The sequence below is a fragment of the Electrona antarctica genome (genome assembly GCF_951216825.1).
Source record: "Electrona antarctica genome assembly, chromosome: 7".
NCBI lineage: Eukaryota > Metazoa > Chordata > Actinopteri > Myctophiformes > Myctophidae > Electrona > Electrona antarctica.
The window spans coordinates 24,996,749-25,020,300 of NC_136812.1; the positions used below are offsets into that span (position 1 = coordinate 24,996,749).

The following is a 23,552-nucleotide window of genomic DNA, read 5'->3' on the forward strand; positions in this document are numbered from 1 at the left end:
AGACTTTTTCACTCTGTTTATATGCTATATGTAAAATAACGTGCAGATCAAACTGGAGACTGGTTTTGCAGAGTGTACATGATGGAACATCAAAACAAAGGAAGAGCCAACAAGAGCCTCAGCCTTCGACAGCCAAGCCCTTACACAAGGTCCCCCCTAAGAAAGAAGTGAGTGTAGACTTCTTCAGTCGGTTTATAATATGCTTCTACAGAATGCTCTCTCTCTCTCTCTCTCTCTGTGTGTGTGTGTGTGTGTGTGTGTGTGTGTGTGTGTGTGTGTGTGTGTGTGTGTGTGTGTGTGTGTGTGTGTGTGTGTGTGTGTGTGTGTGTGTGTGTGTGTGTGTGTGTGTGTGTGTGTGTGTGTGTGTGTGTGTGTGTGTGTGCCGTCTGAAGGTAAGGTGACTTGAGCTACAAGAGGCACTGCCGTGCAAGCTTAGGCGAGCTAGTCACCTTCATCGTGAGATGAAAACGAGCATTCCTTTTGAAATCTGACTGCAACGTGTTTGTGTGTGTGTGTGTGTGTGTGTATATATATTTGCGTTAATTCCACACCCCCTCTTCTGTAGCATTGCACAAGGCTAAGTGCCGATTCATACTCCTATTTTAGAGCCGAATAAAAGTCGGTTCGGCTCTGTAGAGCCTACAATGTGATGTCATTTGAGGTTCGGGGGGGCGGGGACCGTCCTAAAGTCGGCTCTTCGGTGCTACTGAAAATTTCTGACGAGCCGAAATCATTTCGGCACTACAGCGCCAAAACAGCGGTAAAATAGGATTATGAATCGGCCCTAACACTGCTGGGGACCATGTCCAAGTGCGGTGGCGCTCCGCATGCCATTTTCGCCAATATTACCCCCTAGCATTGCGCCGCAAATTCTTTCTTACGATTGGCTACGGCTGATCACATGACACATGCGTCATGCAGTGCAATGCATGTTGGGAAGGCGGACTGCCATTACCTAATTTTAAAATTATGGGTCACAGTTTTTCATGTAACCAATGTTTTTCTTTTTTTTCCTTTGGCGTGGCATTTGCAAACTAGTATACACGTGTGTGTGATATGTGTAAAGATGTAAAATAATAAGTACAGTAAGTCCCATTTCTTGTTTTAATATGACTCAATGTGTTGCAGAGTGTACATGATGGAACATCAAAAAAAAGGAATGTCACACAAGTGCCTTCGACAGCCAAGCCCTTACAATTTCAGGTTCCTCCTAAGAAAGAAGAAGTGAGTGTAGACTTCTTCACTCGGTTTATATGCTATATGTAAAATAATGTGCAAACCAAACTGGAGACTGGTTTTAGTAATACTACAGTAAGTAATGCCCATTTCTTGTTTTAATATGACTCAATGTATTGCAGAGTCTACATGATGGAACATCAAAACAAAGGAATGTCACACAAGAGCCTCAGCCTTCGACAGCCAAGCCCTTACACAAGGTTCCCCCTAAGAAAGAAGTGAGTGTAGACGTCTTCAGTCGGTTTATATGCTTCTACAGAATGCTCTCCCTCTCTCTGTGTGTCTGTGTGTCTGTGTGTGTGTGTGTGTGTGTGTGTGTGTGTGTGTGTGTGTGTGTGTGTGTGTGTGTGTGTGTGTGTGTGTGTGTGTGTGTGTGTGTGTGTGTGTGTGTGTGTGTGTGCGCCGTCTGAAGGTAAGGTGACTTGAGCTACAAGAGGCGCTACCGTGCAAGCTTAGGCGAGCTAGTCACCTTCATCGTGAGATGAAAACGAGTATTCCTTTTGCAATCCGACTGTGTTTTGGCTAACACTGCTGGGGACAATCTCCAAGCGCAACGGCGCTCCGTGTGCCTCCACACCCTTTGTGCGACATTGATCTGTGCTCTGGCACCAATCTAGGCTTCTTTCAGCACCTTCAATGTGCATGCATTTTTAAAATGTACTTTAGTTTCGCCAATATTACCCCCTAGCATCGCACAGCAAATTCTTTCTTCCGATTGGCTACGGCCAATCACATGACACGCCCGTCATGCAGTGCAATGCATGTTGGGAAGGCAGACTGCCATTACCTAATTTTAAAATTATGGGTCACAGTTGTTCATGTAACACCAATGATTGTTTAGTTTTTTTTGGCGTGGCATTTGCTACTGTGTGATATGTGTAAAGATGTAAAATAATAAGTACAGTAATTCCCATTTCTTGTTTTAATATGACTCAATGTGTTGCAGAGTGTACATGATGGAACATCAAAAAAAAGGAATGTCACACAAGTGCCTTCGACAGCCAAACCCTTACAATCTCAGGTTCCTCCTAAGAAAGAAGAAGTGAGTGTAGACTTCTTCACTCGGTTTATATGCTATATGTAAAATAATGTGCAGACCAAACTGGAGACTGTTTTTGTAATGCTACAGTAAGTAATTCCCATTTCTTGTTTTAATATGACTCAATGTATTGCAGAGTGTACATGATGGAACATCAAAACAAAGAAATGTCACACAAGAGCCTCAGCCTTCGACAGCCAAGCCCTTACACAAGGTTCCCCCTAAGAAAGAAGTGAGTGTCGACTTCTTCAGTCGGTTTATATGCTTCTACAGAATGCCTCCTCTCTCTGTGTGTGTGTGTGTGTGTGTGTGTGTGTGTGTGTGTGTGTGTGTGTGTGTGTGTGTGTGTGTGTGTGTGTGTGTGTGTGTGTGTGTGTGTGTGTGTGTGTGTGTGTGTGTGTGTGTGTGTGTGTGTGTGTGTGTGCACCATCTGAAGATAAGGTGACTTGGGCTTCAAGAGGCACCGCCGTGCAAGCTTAGGCGAGCTAGTCACCTTCATCGGGAGATGAAAACGAGCATTCTTTTTTCAATCTGACTGTTTTTTCAATCTGTGTGTGTGTATATTTGCGTTAATTCCACGCCCCCCTCTTCTGTAGAATTGCGCTAGGCTAACACTGCTGGGGACAATCTCCAAGCGCAACAGCGCTCCGTGTGCCTCCACACCCCTTGTGCGACATTGATCTGTGCTCTGGCACCAATGTAGGCTTCTTTCACCACCTTCAATGTGCATGCATTTTTTTATTTAGTTTAGTTTCGCCAATATTACCCCCTAGCATCGCGTAGCGAATCCTTTGCAATGCATTTTAGGAAGGCGGACTGCCACTACCTAATTTTATGGGTCACCATTTTTCGTGTAACACCATTGATTTCTTTATTTTATTTTTTGGCATGGCGTTAGTATACATAAAATGTGTGTGTGATATGATATGTGTAAAGATGTAAAATAATAAGTACACTAAGTACGGTAATTCCCATTTCTTGTTTTAATATGACTCAATGTGTTGCAGAGTGTACATGATGGAACATCAAAACAAAGGAATGTCACACAAGTGCCTTCAACAGCCAAGCCCTTACAATCTCAGGTTCCTCCTAAGAACGAAGTGAGTGTAGACTTCTTCATTCGGTTTATATGCTATAAGTATATGTAAAATACGTGCAAATCAAACTGGAGACTGTTTTTTGTAATGCTACAGTAAGTAATGCCGTTTTCTTGTTTTAATATGACTTATAAACGTGTTGCAGAGTGTACATGATGGAACACAGGTCCGACATCCAAGCCCTTACAATCTCTGGAAGCCCATACAATCTCAGGTTCCCCCTAAGAAAGAAGTGAGTGTAGACTTTTTCAGTCGGTTTATATACTACCGGTATATAAAATAATGGGCAAACCAAACTGGAGACTTTTTTGTAATGCTACAGTAAGTAATGCAGATTTCTTGTTTTAATATGACTTATAAATGTGTTGCAGAGTGTACATGATGGAACACAGGTCCGAAAGCCAAGCATTTACAATCTCTGGAAGCCCATACAATCTCATGTTCCCCCTGAGAAAGAAGAAGTGAGTGTATCTTCTGTGTCTTCTTCAGTCGGTTTATATATAAAATAATGTGCAGACCGAACTGGAGACTGTTTTTTTGTGTAATGCTATAGTAAGTAATTCCCAGTTCTTGTTTTAATATGACTCAATGTGTTGCAGAGTGTACATGGTGGAACATCAAAACAAAGGAATGTCACACAAGTGCCTTTGACAGCAAAGCCCTTACAATCTCAGGTTCCTCCTCAGAAAGAAGTGAGTGTAGACTTCTTCAGTCGGTTCTTATGCTATATGTAAAATAATGTGCAGACTGAACTGGAGACTGTTTTTTTTGTAATGCTACAGTAAGTAATGCCCATTTCTTGTTTATATATGACTCATAATGTGTTGCAGAGTGTACATGATGGAACACAGGTCCGACAGCCAAGCCCTTACAATCTCTGGAAGCCCATACAATCTCAGGTTCCCCCTGAGAAAGAAGAAGTGAGTGTATCTTCTGTGTCTTCTTCAGTCGGTTTATATATAAAATAATGTGCAGACCGAACTGGAGACTGTTTTTTTTTGTAATGCTATAGTAAGTAATTCCCATTTCTTGTTTTAATATGACTCAATGTGTTGCAGAGTGTACATGGTGGAACATCAAAACAAAGGAATGTCACGCAAGTGCCTTCGACAGCAAAGCCCTTACAATCTCAGGTTCCTCCTCAGAAAGAAGAAGTGAGTGTAGACTTCTTCACTCGATTTATATGCTATATGTAAAATAACGTGCAAACCAAACTAGAGGCTGTTTTTTGTAATGCTACAGTAAGTAATGTCCATTTCTTGTTTTAATAAGACTCCTAATGTATTGCAGAGTGTACATGATGGAACACAGGTTCGACAGCCAAGCCCTTACAATCTGTGGAACATTGGTCCGAGAGCCAAGCCCTTACAATCTCAGGTTCCTCCTAAGAAAGAAGTGAGTGTAGACTTCTTCAGTCGGTTCATATGCTATATGTAAAATGTGCAGTCCAAACTGGAGACTGTTTTTTTTGTAATGCTACAGTAAGTAATGCCCAGTTCTTGTTTTAATATGACTCAATGTGTTGCAGAGTGTATGTGATGGAACATCAAAACAAAGGAATGTCACACAAGTGCATTCGACAGCCAAGCCCTTACAATCTCAGGTGCCCCCCAAGAAAGAAGAAGTGAGTGTAAACTTATTCAGTCTGTTTATATGCTATATGTAAAATAATGTGCACTGCAAAGTGCAAACCAAACTTAATATGACTCATAATGTGTTGCAGAGTGTACATGATGGGACACAGGTCTATGACAATGACATTGAGGTACGTGAGTATGATTGTCCATTTACTTTTCTTAATTATTTCTAAATTTTTAATGACCCTAATCAGCTTGACGGAGTATTTATTGGCGAATGAGTTCCCTGCTACCTACTGTATCATAATGTAATATGTTATGGAACCAGCTTTGGTTTTTACAAAGGCCTCAGTGATGGACCGAAGGCAGTCAAACTTTCAATGAGAAACCCCCTAACTTTGTTTGCCAGGGTCCCCCGGGGGTCTATATTTGGGCCCCTCTTTTTTCCGTCTACACCAATCTTTTAGCTGAAATAATCTACAAGCTCCCAACGTGTTGCACTGCAAGCTGCAGAAGTATATCTGCTATTTTCGTCAAATGTCAGCCTATTTAATAATATGCTGATATTAACCTTGTACAATATATTGTAGATGGAGGTGGTTGAGGAGCTGCATGAGGCTCGCTCTAAGGACAGCCTGGGGTTGAGGCTAGTGAAGAGCTATGGAGAACTCACCTCTATCGATCTGACTACAGACCCATCAGTGGAGGTTGTCACAGAGGTTGTCACAGAGGGGCCTGGTGAGTTTTATCATCATCAAATGACACCTCATAATAATGTAACCACTTAAACTCAATATACTATTTGACTGGGTTCTATACTTGATCCTCTCCTTTTTTCACCCTACACCAAAACAGACGATCTACAAGCTCACAACTCGTCGTGTTGAACGCTTTGTGAGCTTGTAGATTGGCTATTTCCACCAAATGTTGACATACCCAAAATAGGGATGCCAGGGTTCATGTGGTTAAAAAAGTGTACCTAGAGGTGTACTGTAAACCATTCCACACGCCAACTTGTTTTGTGATATGCTTCCCTTCCTGAGATATGAACCATTTATGCACCTTTACCTGATGTGACCTTGACCGTTGACCTTTTAGACCCAAAAGTGAATCAGTTTGGGACAACCTACTGAACATTCCGACCTAGTTACGTACATGTACATTTGGCTCTGTGTTCTCAAATTATTTTGCCATCAGACATGACTACTATACCATGCCACACACATTGCACAGGGTACAATTTGCATAATTGAATTTAACCAATTGTATGTTTACATAATGGGATTTATTTCCTGGTGGTTTTAGTGCCACTCTTGCAGCATAGAAAATGAACAGATGAAAGATACACAACAGATACACAGAAAACTGTACAGTATGCACAGAATTGTATACGTCAGTGGACCCCCCAAAATAATCATATTTTAACTGGGGACCCCCCCTCCCACCCTGACAAGCACTTGGAATGTAGGAATTGATGCATTATATTTAAAAAAAAACATTTTTTTTCCATTTGCCTGTAATACTTTCATTCTCTATGCATTTTTGTTCTTAGCCGGATACCGTGATTATTACACAGTAGGATTTGACTTTTAATATAAACTCAGTCATGAATTCAGCATGATTTTGTTTCTTTTCAGTAATCATTGCTATGGACACAAATATTCTCCTCAGTCACCTGGATTTTGTGAAGAAGATCATGTCTCATGGCCTTGGAGGTGCGTAGGTCAATTTATGGTGTTCCTACCTATAGTTTCAGTTATCTTAATGATGCTTTGAGACCCAAAAAGGATGTCAATACAAGCAACTATATTATTTAATTAAAAATCACAAAAATCAACATTTGTCTCATGTTGTAGAATGCAGAGATTATCACTACACATCCAATCTAGTAATATTACACCACACTAGCCTTATAGTTTATACTTATACTAAGACACTACTTTGTCTCAAGTGTTATTTAATTAAACTGAAAAATGTTGGGTGTGAATCATGTTGATGCTTCAGTCAGAATTCTGTCATTTCTCTGGGAGGCAGACTTTGGTTCGACATAGCATTGGTCCGACTGGATTAAGGTTGGTGAGGGATGCGTTAAAACGACCGGATTAAGATTGGTGACTGGATTAAGGTTGGTGAGGGATGCGTTAAGGTTGGTGACTGGATTAAGGTTGGTGAGGGATGCGTTGCTCCGTGCTTGCGGTTATGGTTAGGTTGGGGTTTGAGGTAGGTTGTCGTTTGGACCAATGGTATGTCGGAACTAAAGCATGCACCTCATTTCTCTTGTAAATTTGCCTCCTCCCTCATTTGTCTTGTAGCAATGGGCTTCCCTGTGATTCTGATCCCCTGGGTGGTGCTTCAGGAGCTGGACTCGCTGAAGAATGGGAAGGGGCTTCGTGAATCTGTGGCTCGCCTGGCTTGTCCTGCAGTCCACTTCATTTACACGTGTCTTAAGAAGCAGGATTCAGGAGTCTGGGGCCAATCAATGCAACAGGCCTCTCAGAGTTGCAGTAAGTCCCAACTTGAGTCAGATCGTCTTAAAGGAGAATTCCAAGTCTTTCTTACCTTTCTTTGTAGTCGTTACGTCCCCACCAAAGAGGTCCAGGTGTTTTTTTGTGCAAAAGCTCCTTATTGGCTATTTCCCCTACCATAAGCCCTCAATGAATTGCATTGAATTGAATGGGGCTATGGGGTGTTGTGCTAATTCGCTTATTTCCATCGAAATAAGTAGTAAAGTGTGCCGCTTGGGATATTATTTACATTATGAAGAGAGGATATATACAAAAAAATTATAATTTTGAGCGATGGAAATAAGCGAATTAGCACAACACCCCATAGCCCCATTCAACTCCCATTCAATGCAATTCATTTGGGGCTTATTGTAGGGGAAATAGCCAATAAGGAGCTTTTGCACAAAATAACACCTGGACCTCTTTGGTGGGGACGTAACAACTACAAAGAAAGGTAAGAAAGCCTTTTAGTATGGAATTCTCCTTTAAAGTGAGAGCAAAGTTAAGATAAAAATCAAATGCATCCCTGCTCGAGACTTGCGTGGGTGTAATTGGTCGTGACCTTCACATTCTTCCCACAGGCGCATAACGCTCCTCCAGTAGAGGAAACTACCATGCTTGTAGAGCGGTCACCATTAGTGACTATACAGACACACAAACATATTGGAAATTATTTACAATTAAGATGATATCAAACTAAACTCCTGTATTTATATATACGCTGAAAAAAGAAGAAATTACAGCAACCTCCACCAGCCAGGTGGCGCTAGCAATATATTCTATGAATGGGGGTCTGGCCCCTCAATTGTACTCTGAATTTAAATAAAGGTTATGATGATGATTCTAATCTAGACCTGTCTGTTGGAAGTAACAAAAGTAAGTGATTTCAAAGACAAGTTGGCATTCTCACACAAGGTATCCTATGTCCACAATAGTGCTGTATGAAAAATAAATGACAGTCAACGCAATCAATATTTCTCTCTTTCTGCCTGGTGCAGTCATACTGTAGTTGGGTTTCTTTTGACCAAACTTCAGTGTGATCATCAGTATACTATAAACATACAATCTTCAACTACGTGTTCCAATGGAACAGAATGTTCCCACAGAATGTTCCCGCATGTCAATTATTACACTACTGTATGATCACCTACACGTTGTATATAACATGCCCTCACAATGACATGTACTTCCCTAGTGGTAAGCTGTGTGCTTTTGTGTACTGTGTAAATTACTTCTGAATATATGCTTTGTATGCACAGTAAAACCCTCATTACTCTAGGAGTTAAATTGCCATAGCTCTGAGGATTTTGCTGTGTGTCCTGTGGCACTAAGGTGAGTCCAGTACATGCATGTATGTACTTCGTTGGTAGTTCTGTGTCAGTAGAGGTTTCTTGTTTCCAAAACATTCAGGGGACAAATCTACTTTGACTGAAACATGCACATCTAATTAGACTCTAATCAGCGGTGTATGATTAGAGTCAGCAGCTACAGGGCCCTCAAGTTCAAACTAGTAAGAAGCGTTGCAGATATGTGAAGAGTGCTGCGTTCTGCACTGTGCAGCCAGAAACCTGTTGCACATGTGTAATGCTGAATTGTCACTGTACCATGTTACAAAGCAGTTTGAATATTTTATGAAGAAGTTGTTCCCCAGCTCAAAAACCTGATTTATACGTGTCCCGTGCCGAAACATCGTAGGAATTAAATAATTCATATAATTTAGGCATCAGTTTCTCTCTGCAATTCAAGCTGAGCTCTCTTGCAAGAAGTCTGATAGTGAGGAAGTGTCCAGGAATGTCATTTAAAAAGGCATCTACAAGACTTTCTTATGAATATGTGCAGTGTTGATATAGAGTCGACCCCTTCTTGACTTTTTCATCTCCCCCTCTCTGTAAGTGAGTAAATTCTAGTGTTTCCTGGTAATACAGAGGGCTAAAGCGAACATTTTTGATGTCTCCAGTTTGTTCATCTTGTCCTTGTGTTGTGTGACCTGTCATTGTCTCTGTCCCTCCCCACAGAGGACCTGACTACTAACAACAACGATGACCGAGTACTGCAGTGCTGCCTGCAGTACCAGAGTCTCTACCCAGAGCGCGCTCTCTTCCTGTGCACGTGAGTTAAAGTACAGACACACAACTCACCCCACTAGCCCAGCCTTCACAGAACTACTTGTTTGCTTTGCTCAATACCGCAGAGTGTGTGTTGTGAGCATGTGCAATTGTGCATGTGTCCCCTGTGGATACTAGTGTACAGTACATGCATGTCAGTGTGTTTGAGTCCAGCAAAAGATGGTTCCAGTTGGCAGGAGAGAGAAATGCAGGCAGACATACTGACACATGTCAGACAGAGAGAAAGACAGAAGGAGAGTACAGTACAGCCAGAGACATTGAGTCATCGAAAAACAAGTATTAGGTGAAGCAATGGAATGCTTTTTGGTAAATTCATTAGGACCTCAACATCATCATATCCATTGGTTGTGTGGCTGTGTCTCTTGCGTTGCAGAAGCCTTGTCGTCTACCATTAACAGTACTAAATTGACTCTGCTCTCACTGCTACAGTACATCCTAACATCTGCCAGCTTCTGCATGAAGCAAAAGTCATTTTTTGTCATTTAACAGAATAGACTGACAGACCTGATGTCTATGTTCCTCTGTTCTCCAGTAATGACAAGAACCTATGCAGTAAGTCTCTGATTAGCGGGGTGAAGGCCCTCAACAAAACAGACCTAGAGGAGGAGGCGAAGACATATGGACATAGTCCACACCCTACACTGGTCCCCTGTGATGGGGCAAAGACATATGGACATAGTCCTCACCTCACACTGGTCCCCTGTGATGGGGCAAAGACATATGGACATAGTCCACTCCCCACATTGGTGGCACATGATTGGACGAAGACATATGGACATAGTCCTCAACCCACACTGGAGGTGCGTGATGGGGGGAGACCTATCATGCAGAACGAAACAGCAGCAGCACCCACTCTCGGCGAGAGAACTGGCGGTTGGCAACGATTGGATAAAGGTCAGATGTCATGAAGATGCCTTGTGCTTGTGTAAAATATTGTTTAATCATCACCAAACATACCAGAGTAATTGAGTAATGTTGGCTAATCATAAGTCAATAAGTCATGAACATTTGTATACGATAATGTAACTTAAAATAACCATGCAATTTGTAACTTTGTGATTTTCATACCTTACTGAAATGAAAGGAATCCAACGGCTTCCCTAAAAATCGAACAAATTACAGTATGCTTTGGAAAATAGCCAGTAATTTCAAGTATACAGTGAGTCATAATCAATGGGTTAAGCATTCCACACTGTTGGTATGGTCCTTTAAGCACATGTGACACACACATACAGTACAAATTGATACACTGTGTTTATTTAAATCATCATTCATCACTATTGTTTCCAGGTAAGCCCCTCAATAAGGTACAGGAGAATGAAAGAGGCGAGGAGGCGGAGGAAAGGACTACGGAGCTTAGCAACTGTGTGTCACTGATGGAGGACAGCCTCACGGAGGTGCTGTCTGCCATACTGGAGGCAGAGATGAAGGCTGCCTATGAAGACCTATGGGATGAGGTACATCACACAAATACATGCTTATGTTCATATTGCAATGCTTCTGTGTCTGACACGGAAGGGAAAGTTATCAATCCATGGGGTAGGAAAAAAAAAAACTAATGATCGTAATAAATCAAAATCCATTGAAATTAGCTGAATTCAAAATGTAGATGTCTGTAGCTCTCCCATTCTGCATTTTGACTATTTGAATATATACAGTATGCCGGTATACAGGCATTTGTAAGTATACTGTAATTTGCCAGTGTTTATGTGCTAGTGGCTGCTACATACTCAAAGCACTTAGAACTAGAAAGGTCGCAATTTAAAAAAAATTGCAAAGTGTGGTTGCCGCAGTCGCTTACATAGTCCAACTCAAAAATACTTGAGTTGGACTTTTAGATCTTCCCATGTTAAGTGAATGGGGAAAATTAATTTACTAATTAATTAATATCAATTAAACTATACAACATTTCTCTTAGCAATGAGCAAGCACACCATTCCCGATGAAGTCGTCGATTTGACATATGGCTCAAGTGCGTACAGTCAAAACTGTGGGAGGAGTAGCGTTTCAAAAAAAGTCTTACTCCAGTAAAAATAAAGTGTTACAATTACAATAGTCTGGCAACCACACTAATAATAAATAAAGTGTTACAATTACAATAGTCTGGTTGCCCACACTAATGAATGAAAAGAAAAGGTAAGGGGAACAATAGTATGGTTGCCCATAGGCAACCACACTAATAAAGTGTTACAATTACAATAGTCTGGTTGCCCTTTGCCACCACACTAATAATAATAATAATAATAAAGTGTTACAATTACAATAGTCTGGTTGCACTAACTAGCTTTGGGGATGCGTCAGAGCTGGATTCCTGAATGGGAAATTCTGGGCACAAGCCCTGCAGGGCCCAAAGAGCAGGGTGGCACTGTAGAGAATTAGGCCAATTAAGGCAGAGGCATTCACCCTGGAAATCTTAATTATAGCGGCTCTCATATAATGTTATGTATTGTTACATATACAAATAATAAAGTGGTGAAAGAACATAACCAGTTGATCAGTCAGTCTATCATATGATTCTAAAGTAAAGGGCCCCAGCACGAAAAGCTACTATAGTGTACCCACATACGGCCTGTTTTGAAACCGAATATACAAAAGATATTTTGACACTACTTTTCTTTCACTTAAAGGAGGAAACTGATGACAAAAAGATACAAAAAGAGAGAACTATGACTCATTTCGACTTCATGTTGACATATCCATGGTGCAGTAGATCATATCATGGAGATGCGGTCCGGTACGCTCTTAACCCATTTAGACCTGAAGACGTTTCTGCAAATGTCTTCTAAATCCTGACAGTTTTCTGAAAAGCCTATGTTTCTATGTCAGTCATTCTTAAAGTTTTTCATGTCAAGGACCCCAAAAATATATGTAATTGGCCGCCGACCCCCATCTGAAAATATGTTGTTTCAGGGATCCCCCATGAAGCAAAGATTGAGTTAAAAACGATCGCTCTCGATTTTTCAAAAATAGCAGACCTACAAGCTCGTAGCGCGGCACTCGGTGCCGCGCTATGAGCTTGTAGATCTGCTATTTTTCAATAGCTAAAGTATAACATACAATTTGATAGCATACAGTAGATCACCCAGGTTTTATGGTTTTTCAATCCCCACACGTGTATGTATAAGTGTTGCAACACTTAAAATGCAGAATATGAAATTTTAACGGTAATATCGTATATCGTATCGATATCGCAATATTTGGCATAAATACAGAGATATGAAATTTTGTCCATATCGTGCAGCCCTACTTGTAATCCAGAGCCCATAGAGTATAGACAGAGTTACGACAACTCCGTTCACTTCATGGGGCCAGTCCTCTTCTACATAGACTTCTATTGGCGAATAGGGACACTGGAAGTTTACAGAATCTATTGTAGTCGATAGGGCTCGCACGAGTACATGAACCACGTGACCGGGCTGTTTTCTGCCCCCTCAATGTCGCAACTCTGTCTATACTCTATGGCTCTGTTGTAATCCAAACGTACATGCGTGTGGGGATAGGGTGGCCTGGCTGGGTGTATGACTTGACTACCGCGGCCTGAATGATTCAGCCCTGCAGCCCTGGTGTGAGATATGATCTGGACAACAGATGTCAATATGAAGTTGAGGATAACATTGACCACTTCTGTGTCTTAGTCATACTTCTCTCTCCTTTCTTTCGTAATCTTTTTTGTCAGACGGACAGCTTGGTCATATACTTCTCTCTTTGTTGACGTTTTGTTAACTCATCCTCCTGCCGTTAACCCAGTGGTGGAAAGTAACTAAGTACATTTACTCAAATACTGTACTTAAGTACAATTTTGAGGTATGTGTAGGTGTACTTTACTTGACTGTATTCCATTTGAAAATAGCTGCTCTACAAGCTCACAATGCGTCGCGATGCGATGCATTGTGTGCGACCTCTCTTTTCTATTCAAATATGAATATAAACTGAAAGTGCAAAGTGTGGTTGCCGCAGTCGCTTACATAGGCCCCTCCCACGAATATTGCCAGACAATTACAATGTCGCGTCACCCCTGTGATCATGTGTAAGTAATTCGAGGGGATTTATGCCCCCAAAAATCATGTTTTTTGCGACAAACGGTTAAAATTTTCGCATTTGTGGCGCCCCCTATGGATGAAAATGGAATTGTTTTTGGCTTTTGGTTGATTAAACCACCCACAACATTTGATTCAAATTTGGAGTTGATTGGACGTTTGGTTCGTGATTTGTGGCATTCTTTGTAAAATAGGCCCCTCCCACTAACTTCGGAAGCCGATTACGGCCGAATGATACGCACTATCAAAATTCCGCCTGTGGTGTTTTCATCGGAACAGTCCAGAGATCATGTGTACCAATTCTTGTGAGATTTGGGCAAAATCTGTAGGAGGAGAAGCAAAAAGTGTATCAAAAAAAAGGTTACTCTAGTGGAATAAAGAAAGTGTTACAATTGCAATAGTCTGGTCTAATTTATATAAAGTGGGTATATTGTGGGTCGAAATGTTGGGTAAATTCATGAGGTCAAAGGGACTCTCATCCAAGAACAGATATGTGCATTTGTGTGTGAACTTGAGTAAATTATTGAGTAAAATAACTAATTGAATGGCTATTTATTTGCTCTAAGGGAGGTCTAGGTTGCTAGGTTATATAAAAAGGACAGACTCACTTGCAAAGTTGGAATGTAGCCTATCACTTTTTAATTCCACATTTTCATTGTTCATTGTCCATTGAGTTCACCTGGTCACTGTGTTGTTCCTTCTGTCACCAGATCGTTTATGTCAAACCTCCCTGGAGCCTTAAGGCTGTCCTGGAGTGTTTGAACAAACACTGGATCGCTGTTTTTGGGAGCATTGTCCCAAGGCATCAGCAGCAAACTGTGAAGAATCTCATTATCTTCTTCTCGCCAGGTATATATAGTGTATTGATTTTTGTATATGTGCATAATGTGGGGCTGGACTAGCCTGGCTAATAAGCCAGACCGAATCAGCCGTTGGCAAAAGAAATTGCCTGCCGGCGGATTACGGTCTGGAGAGGCTCAATTGTACGCCCATTTCCTACACCAGAGAACTGGTGTGGCCAATCGGGACACGGTATGCAATATGGGCGGGCTTTGGTACAGTGACGTTCAATGCTTGAGACCTTTGACTGACAGTAGCTCTGAACAATTGCGTCAAAGAGAAAATGTTTGAACCCGCCCACCGGGAAACAAGATCCATACACAGCATCTCCAGACTCAAATACCACACGACAGTGTGATTTGAGTCTGGCTTATTAGCCAGGCTAGGGCTGGACGATATGGGAAAAATTTGATATTACGATACATTTTACCAAATACTACCAACCATTTTACCAATAATCTGACGATAATATAATTTGACTATCATGAAAAAAGGCTTAAACCAGGAAAAGACAATTAATGCCATATCCTATTATGATTTCCAAAATCCCAGATTATCTAATCTCATATCACAATCGATAACTGTCGTGTCCTTTTCAGATCTACAGATGTGTTTTCAAGATATCTGATTATGTTAACCCTAGAGTATTTTGTTTAATCGATCTTGCTTAGTTTGGGGATGTGGTATTACTTTCATGAAGCGACCTCACTGACACATAAAGGTTGTGTTGTTTTCCTTCCATTGTAATGCTAATAGACAGCATCAGAGCCACATGCAGATGCTTTGTAAATTGTGATAGAAATTAATGTCATCTTGACAAACAACGGACAATGATTTTTCTGCATTTCCAAAAAGTGCCAAGACCATTTTCATTAATGACACCATGGATTTTCGAACATGTGCTCCACAGAAAGAGTTTCTCCATCGCATCCATTTGCCACCCAAGCAGAACTATAAATAAGTTGCAAGGGATGAGTCATCCTCTGCTATACTCCCTAGTTGTCCCTGGGGTGTGTGGGTTGGTGGGTCTGTCTGTCTGTCTGTCTGTCTGTCTGTCTGTCTGTCTGTCTGTCTGTCTGTCTGTCTGTCTGTCTGTCTGTCTGTCTGTCTGTCTGTCTGTCTGTCTGTCTGTCTGTCTGTCCTACCCTCTGTGCTAGTGCACCACATAACTATATATCCAGGAATAAGGTCACACAAAGTGTGTCAGTAAGAAGTGTGTCAGAAAGATGCTGAGTAGCCCCCTCCCGGCTTGCAGCCACCCCTTGCTCTGCACTGCACTATCTCCCTTTATACCACCAGTGTGTGTGTGCGTGCGCGTGCAGTGCACGCGCAACCTCTTTTCCGCCACATCCGTCTGTGTGGGGGTGATTGCTCAATGCTCAGACCAACACTGTTTCCCTAACCTGCTTTAAGCATGTTAATAGATAAAGGTGATGGAATTGCATGGCCCCAGTCTGTTCTCTCCTGTAGCATGACTCTGGACATTTCCTTGTTTGTTTTAACCCCCCCCCCCCCCCTCCCCCCCCTCACATTCTGGCTCTGTGCCAGCAATGTGGGAGTAGGGCAAGAAGGGGAAGAGGAGGAGGCGGGACTGGGAGGGGCAGAGGAGAATAACCCGTGCACACGGCTAAAAACATGTTCAGTAGTGGAAAAGTACTGATCTCCGCCTGTGCATGGCTTTTTTGTGTGGCTGTGAGTGTGTGCGTGTGCGCATGTGTTGTGTACTTAACATGTGCATGCTAATATGCTAATGTTTGTGTGATCGAGAGAGGGCATTGCAGTGAGAGTGTGACATTGTAAGCAGGTTGTAAAGGGAGAACCCCCCCCCCCCCCTCCCCACGTACACACACAGTCAAGCTGAGTTGGCTTGTTTTTGCAAAGGATATCTCACTGATTTCCTGTTCGCCTTTTCTACCACTTAACCTTTATCCTCATAACGGTTTTCTCTATTATAATATTAATTTGCATAATGCTGCAGTCTGCAGAGCCATGCAAGTTCACGTACAGCAATTCCTACTGGTAAACATAGCATACTGTTAACATTCATACTTGTCCTAGTATTTCTGATGTCCGTGATGCTGTTTTGCATGTACTACTCAGCACTGTATGTGTGTCTGTCTGCGTTTGTGTTATCCCTTCTGATCCTTTCTGCTGTCTGTTTCATCTCCTCATATCACTTCAGGTAAAGCAGTAGATTGCAGCACAATGCTGGTGGCTCTCTGTGAAGCTAAATCGTTACTGGAGGACTTTCTGTGTAGGTCCAATTATGGCAACCGTGTTCCTACCACTCTCACCTCATTGGACGGCATTATACGGAAGCTACGACCTCAGACAAAACAGCAACCTGAGGTGTGTGTGTGTGTGTGTGTGTGTGTGTGTGTGTGTGTGTGTGTGTGTGTGTGTGTGTGTGTGTGTGTGTGTGTGTGTGTGTGTGTGTGTGTGTGTGTGTGTGTGTGTGTGTGTGTGTGTGTGTGTGTGTGTGTGTGTGTGTGTGTGATGTCACAGTACAATTGGAAAACCAGTCAGATTGAAGGTGCACTCGGTTTCACCGTCGGAGGTGCGCCGCCTCCCGACTGACTTCATAATTGTAAATCATCGTCCCTCGAGTCTCTGTACTGTTGTGATCTCTAGAAGACCCTCGGTCTGGCTCTGACAGGCGGGTGGTGTGTGACAATCCAGTTGAAGTATTCCTTTGGTACGACGACGGGCCCAGGAGAACAATAACGCGACACAGAGACAGTATCATGCTATTGGTTCACAAAGTTTATTACACAGACAGGGAATATAGTGCTGGATCATAGTGACGTGACAACAAGATATGAGACATAGAAACGTGACATGATAATGACAAGGCTGACCTCACTGGTGACATCTAACAGATCACACCCGTGTGAAGTGAGGGGCGCTAATATATTAAAGTCTAACTCATGTTGATTAGGTGATGTAATGGTGATGTAAAACAAACGGTGACAAAACAAACTTGTCAATTTTCCCTTCATTGTCAATGGTGTTTTTAAAACAAACATTGAACTAAAAACAAACATTAAACCTGTATATAGGAGGGGCTAGCACCCCTCAAAAATAAATATATACTGTAGACACACAACACACAAACTGACACACACAAGGGGCTGGAGACTCCACCTGTATCAGAGGAGACGATGTTGTCTACACCCTCTTCAGATAGTCCGGGAACCGAAGGGTGATTTTTGAACGTGGTTTCGTCAGATAAAGTTTTTTTGTCAACTGATTCTTGTAGCTTGGGGTCACCTCTTAATAATTCCAGAGGGTGCCCAGTGATATCCCTTGGGCATTTTTTGTTATTAGCCCCTTAATGCCCGAAACACAAAAGAATCCACCCAAAATAGAGTTCCTAAAAAAATGAGCATGGTGCATTGTGATTGGCCGGAATGAGACATTACGTCACTGACATTACGTCAGTGACCACAGCTGATCAGGCTATATAAGACCTTGCACCACTCAGTTCACACGGGTGTGATTTTGTTGTTGTTGTAGAAAGACAAAGTCCAAGAAAGATAATAAAATAAAATAAAAAAGATTAGAAGCATGAGCACGGTGTTAGAAGATGAGTGAAAATCGATTCTTTAAATACATTGAAAAGAAGTGATTGATCTAAGTCTAAGTAATTCAGAAAGCCACGTCCACATTGAAGACGTCACTTCGGGAGGAATGCTGCTGATGCAGATGTCACTTTCATTGATGGATCAGACCTTTGGACCATCCAGCTGATGTCAACCACATACCTGTCTGACAGTGATGTCTACCTAATCTTCGAGATATAGATCTACTGTGAAGTCTGTGATTACATCATGGTCATGATCAGGTCAGTCAGCAGAGATGCCAGGGAGACGGGGGTCAGCTAGAAATACCATGTCCTATCATGATATATCTCCTCCAATCACTGTAGCTACAAACAGCCGCCTTTTGAGGTCTGATTTCCACACTCCTCATCTTGTGCTATAGGCATTCCAGCAAGTGCCATCTGGACCTTCAGGTCCTGTTCCATTAAGGACTATGGAGGAAACTAGACTAGAAAAGAATGGGAAAGGTCATGCATGTACTTCAAACCAGCTGCACTACCACCAACAGATTAATTGAGAATGTATAGATCCCCCACTTTTAAACATCTTTGTGGCAAAATGTTGATGGGCATCTTACACCAGCATGAGACTGAGAGTAGTTTGGATGGAAAAAGACAGATCTATCAGGCCACTGAGCCCTACCAATCTACCTAAAGACCTGCAGTAATAAGTGTAATAAAGTAATAAAAGTAATAAGTCATAAGTGTAATAAATATGCATTACTTAATAATGCATTCATCATAACTCTACTACATTGTGCCTATCCACATCCACAAACGCATGTAGAAAGCAAATTTGATGCATTTAGACCAAGTAATTCGCATGGAATACCATAAAACTTTATTTTCAGGGATTTGTTAGTATTTCAGGCATTAAGGGGTTAATAACTAAATTTGCCCAAGGGATATCACTGGGCACCCTCTTGAATTCGTGAGAGGTGACCCCAAGATACAAGAATCAGTTGAGAAATAAACTTTATCTGACGAAACCACGTTCAGCCCCACGGCTCCCGGACTAAGAACAAACATCACGGGTTGACAGTGACTATATACTTGGGGGGATTAGTAATCATTTTGAGAAGTGTGTTCTCTAAACTATTTGGTGCTTGTAATGTTTAAGGCTAAGGAGAAAGTAGCTGTACCCGCCTCTCACCCGCATGAGAACATAGCAACATGGGTCTCTCACCAGCACGAAAACTCACCCACGCCTATGCAGAACTCTCACCAGGATGTGTGGGCTCTGTTTGAGGGCATCTGGATGAATTGCATGGAATTATGGTGAGCAAAAATGTAAGAACATTTGACCTATGAATAATCCTGAATCTGGACTGGTATATCTGAATGACTGGTTCTCTTGCGCTCTGCTGTCATTTTCCAGCATGAAGGTGTTTGAGGCTCTACACTTTGACCCCAACACCATGCAGGTGAATTGGCCACCGGGATTTCCCACTCCACAGCAGGATGCCGTGGCCAAATTGCATCACCTATTATCCGTGGTCACTCAGCTGATCCACGCTTTCCACAGGTATTCCCGTCCACTTTTTTTCTCTCTCTGTTGATACTGCTATGGGTTGCACTAAACGAAATGTCGTTGTATGTATCATACAGTGACAAAGATCTTATCTTATGAACATTGTAGTTTGAAAGCTAATCGAAGCCTATTTACTTAATTTACTTTATACTTAGTTGACCGGGCGCACTAGTATTTCTACACTAGGGGATTTCAACTGGTGGTCCGTGAAGGTATTGCATGTAGTCCCTGACCATGCATTTATGTAGGAAATTTGTTTTTAATCGACCACTGTTGATAAACAGTGCACTAAATGACCTGGTATGATGACGTCGGACGTCAAGAACTTCCACAGAAAATGGAGTGAATCAAGTGGATTGACTGGTTGAGTAACCATTATTAGAAAATATGCCCATCCTACTATAAATGTGCCACGTCTCTGCGTGCGTACGGTGTGTGTGTACGGTTGTAATGCACCTAACTCGAGAACCGCTTGACCCACCGACTTCACATTCGACACACGCGTTCCACACCCCCACAGGGAGTGCAGTGCCAGGTATCGAGTCGGTCGGACCCACGGTTCTCCAGAACCACCACAAAAGGCTCTGGTCAGGCTCTGCCAGTTGGCCTAATGAGGCCAACTCCTTTCACCTGGGCCAGGCTCTGCCAGTGGGCCTAATGAGGCCAACTCCTTTCACCTGTGCAATTACCAGCCTCTGCCTCAGCCAATTGAGGCTCAACCAATCAGGCTCTGCCAGTGGGCCGAATTGATTGCCAAGTACACATGTGGGACACCGGCTGACAGTTACAACGGGTGCTATGACAACGTACTGTATATCATTAGGTTCCCAAGTTGCATCGTTCCCAAGTAGGCCGGTGGCCGACTGTGGCACGTACAGGTCTAGTCCTACTATAAATGCGCCACGTCACTGCGTGTCTGCGTATGTGTGTGTGTACGGTTGTAATGCACATAACTCGAGAACTGTTTGCCCCACCGACTCCAGAACCACCCCAAAAGGCTCTGGTCAGCTCTGCCAGTGGGCCTAATTGATTGCCATGGCAACCCCACACCTGCAAATTGATTACTTAACCACTACACTTTTCACAGTCAGTTTGCACTCTTAAGGCTCATACATAGTCTGGATTTTCGGTGGTTAGTTGACCACCGAACTACAACATGACGTCACGAGCCGCGGTGAAGAGCAAACCACCGCCACCGCTCCAGCCCTTCTCTCTGTTTTTACTCACCACCGCTCAACGTTATTTCAGCTCCGGTGGTCAGCTCACCACCGGAGCGGTGGTCACCTCACCACCGAAAAACCAAACTATGAATAGGCAGACAGACAAATACAGAGATCTCCATGTGGGACCTAGACAGATAGTTAAAACGGGTGCTATGACAAGTTGACAGCGGATATTATTAGGTTCCCCAGTTGCAGCGCTCTCAAGTAGGCCGGTGGCCAACGGGCACGTACAGGTCTAGTATAATCAATTGCATGTATCTGCTTGCTCGTACATAAGTTGCAATGAATCAGACTTTAATATGGAAGGTTAAGGTTAATATGGGCAACTATGGGAAAGGAATATATCATTAAATGTTTTTATTTTTTAGCTCTGCCTCTGGACCATTATAGCATATGTCAGTTTTGATTCACCTCAAATTAACAATTTAAATGTTAACCCTTAACAGTCAATATTTCATTTCAAGCATTTCCCCCCACACCACACCCATATTCCCCCTCCCAACACAAAAGTGGTCCCCAGGTTGATTCTTAGTTAGGGTGGTGGTCCCTGGTTCATAATCGGTTGAAAACCCCTGCTCTACACCAGATATCTTTGCTTAAAATAATCTACAAGCGTTTCTACACGTTAAATTGTATATGTTCTGTATGTGCAGAATGTTTGTCCCTAGAATAGGGGCGGGCACTAGGTTTCACAGGGTTAAGGGTCGTGACCCCTGACTCCTGATCTGATCTCTGATCTCTGTATGCTTCTTTTAGGTTTTATGACCTCAATTACACCCAAACAACCTGAACTTTGAACATTCCGTGGATTTTCTGTGGTCTGGGATTTTCTCCGTGTCTAGTGTGAAGCCTTTTGAGCTGCAATGAAAACAGGCAAAACAGTGAAAACAGTGACATCTTCTGGCAAATCCCATTGTCATATTGACTGTCATTTGCTGGCTCTTACATCACACTCCACAGGAAAATCAGAGCACTCATTTGAGCCAGAAAACCCCAGACTACAGAGAATCTACTGAATGTTAAAAGTTCAGGTTTTTTGGGTGCAATTGAGCCCAGAAAACCTTAAAAAAAAAGAAAATGTTAATGTCACAATCTCTTTAAAGCCTGCGTATGCAGGGCTGGTGTAGCTGGTATCAGTGATACCGCAAAGGCACACTTTGAAAAGATTGGTGTAGTCCGGGCATAAGAATCCAAAGATAAAGAGCAAATGTGCAATCTCTGGCAAAGTTGGCATACAGTGCAGCACTACTGTGGTGCTTCTCACAAAAGATATTGTACCTTCTAAAATTCTTCTTTAGGCCCCTGAGCAATATCTCTCTTTCTATGTCTCTTTTTCCAACAAATGTCATTCCCTTCCTCTATCCTGTCTCTAAACCCAGTCCCAACTCCCAGGCCTCTGTCCTTAAAATCAGTAGGCCCATTGTTAAATGTGTCCTCGGCGTGTCCCTTCCTCCAGTAGACTCCCTCTAGTATTTGGCCTGGCTGTAATCTGTTTGACCTTGTACCTCTGCCTAATCAGCTGGCCCATGACGCATTAAAACATGGCTTTATCTACCATTTGGAACAAGAGCGTGACTGTTTTTCCCTTGTATTGGGTACATGACGTGCTGGCATCCACGTCACCATTGCAGTGCATCCATACACCTTTCTACCACCTTTCTATTCTGTACACATTGCACACAAACCTTTTAAACCTTTGTCTATAAGCGATCAATAACATGGTCGCTTATAGACCATTGCACACAAAAGTGTGCTTTTTTGACCAGTCACCATGTAAAAAAACCCTCTCATTCACTTTATGTCTGTTGTTTTGTCGTTGTCTCTCTTGGTTGCGTGACACTCCTGCCATCCCACTTGGACAATAGTAATGTAGTCATCTAAATATCAAACATAATTGAACATTATTGGGGCGGCCCCAATTGTCTGTGAGCAAATCGGAATGCTCGGCTCTTTGAACCCCTCACACTGACTACAGGATAATCTTGCCAAATAATAATTGCTCTCAATCAAGTTCAAAATGGGACCGACCTGCCCAATAGTTGGGAGGGGCATTTCTGACCTCAAATCAGTTTGGCCTAAAATGTTACCAGAAACAATTGTTCTTTAGCACTCTCCTATGAAGAGGGTTGGATGTTGAAGGAGTATAGTACTATCTGCAGTGGAAAATTAATTATACAACAGGTCGTTTCGAGGAAGCAATCTGCTTGGTTGAAACAGCCTTGTAGCCGTGCTTCAAACCAGCATCATGGAACGGCTAATCAAAACAAAGAATTCAGCTGCTCTGTTCTCCCAGAGTGCAGCAAACTCGGTGGCTAGGCTAGCTAGTTTCTTGGGACAGTTGTGGCCGTATTGGCTACATTAAAAAAAAAAAAAAATCAGCGATTTTCTTCGTTTATAAGAGCAACTGTCGGGGGGGTGGTTTAATGTCATTAATGCACTTCTGCGTTGCTTTCGGAACTTTCCTGCAGCATCGCAGGCGTGCATTAATGACGTTAAACCACCCCCTCGAGCGTAATATTGCTTAAGTACATGGTTCCAAAAGTGAGTAATGTTGAACCGGTACCTACTACCATGCAGTGGGAAAGTGCCATAATAAGTGAGATTTTCTAATGGCTGTTGTGTGTGTGCGTGCGTGTGTGCGTGCGTGTGTGCGTGCGTGCGTGTGTGCGTGCGTTAATGGAATGAAGCACTGTTCCCATAATACTGGCTGCCCACATACTTGACTAACAAACCACAATCTT

At 42.5% G+C, this 23,552-nt stretch overlaps 1 protein-coding gene across 4 annotated transcripts in view; it reads left to right on the plus strand.

Annotated features, from left to right (window-relative positions):
* swt1 (SWT1 RNA endoribonuclease homolog) overlaps nt 1–23,552 on the plus strand; it is a 46,168-nt gene that overhangs the window by 3,443 nt on the left and 19,173 nt on the right. For 2 of the 4 annotated variants that reach the window (XM_079505188.1, XM_079505189.1), the window contains exons 7-30: nt 72–167; nt 1,129–1,224; nt 1,359–1,454; nt 2,183–2,278; nt 2,412–2,507; nt 3,283–3,375; nt 3,518–3,604; nt 3,744–3,833; nt 3,972–4,064; nt 4,203–4,292; nt 4,431–4,526; nt 4,663–4,767; nt 4,901–4,996; nt 5,096–5,137; nt 5,540–5,687; nt 6,587–6,664; nt 7,262–7,453; nt 9,469–9,562; nt 10,112–10,473; nt 10,870–11,036; nt 14,327–14,465; nt 16,639–16,805; nt 19,178–19,335; nt 19,436–19,582. In XM_079505188.1, the coding sequence (XP_079361314.1) occupies nt 72–167; nt 1,129–1,224; nt 1,359–1,454; nt 2,183–2,278; nt 2,412–2,507; nt 3,283–3,375; nt 3,518–3,604; nt 3,744–3,833; nt 3,972–4,064; nt 4,203–4,292; nt 4,431–4,526; nt 4,663–4,767; nt 4,901–4,996; nt 5,096–5,137; nt 5,540–5,687; nt 6,587–6,664; nt 7,262–7,453; nt 9,469–9,562; nt 10,112–10,473; nt 10,870–11,036; nt 14,327–14,465; nt 16,639–16,805; nt 19,178–19,335; nt 19,436–19,582 (2,924 nt within the window). The remainder of the gene's footprint in view (nt 1–71; nt 168–1,128; nt 1,225–1,358; nt 1,455–2,182; nt 2,279–2,411; nt 2,508–3,282; nt 3,376–3,517; nt 3,605–3,743; nt 3,834–3,971; nt 4,065–4,202; nt 4,293–4,430; nt 4,527–4,662; nt 4,768–4,900; nt 4,997–5,095; nt 5,138–5,539; nt 5,688–6,586; nt 6,665–7,261; nt 7,454–9,468; nt 9,563–10,111; nt 10,474–10,869; nt 11,037–14,326; nt 14,466–16,638; nt 16,806–19,177; nt 19,336–19,435; nt 19,583–23,552) is intronic. The other 2 variants (XM_079505191.1, XM_079505190.1) reach the window with 2 other exon arrangements.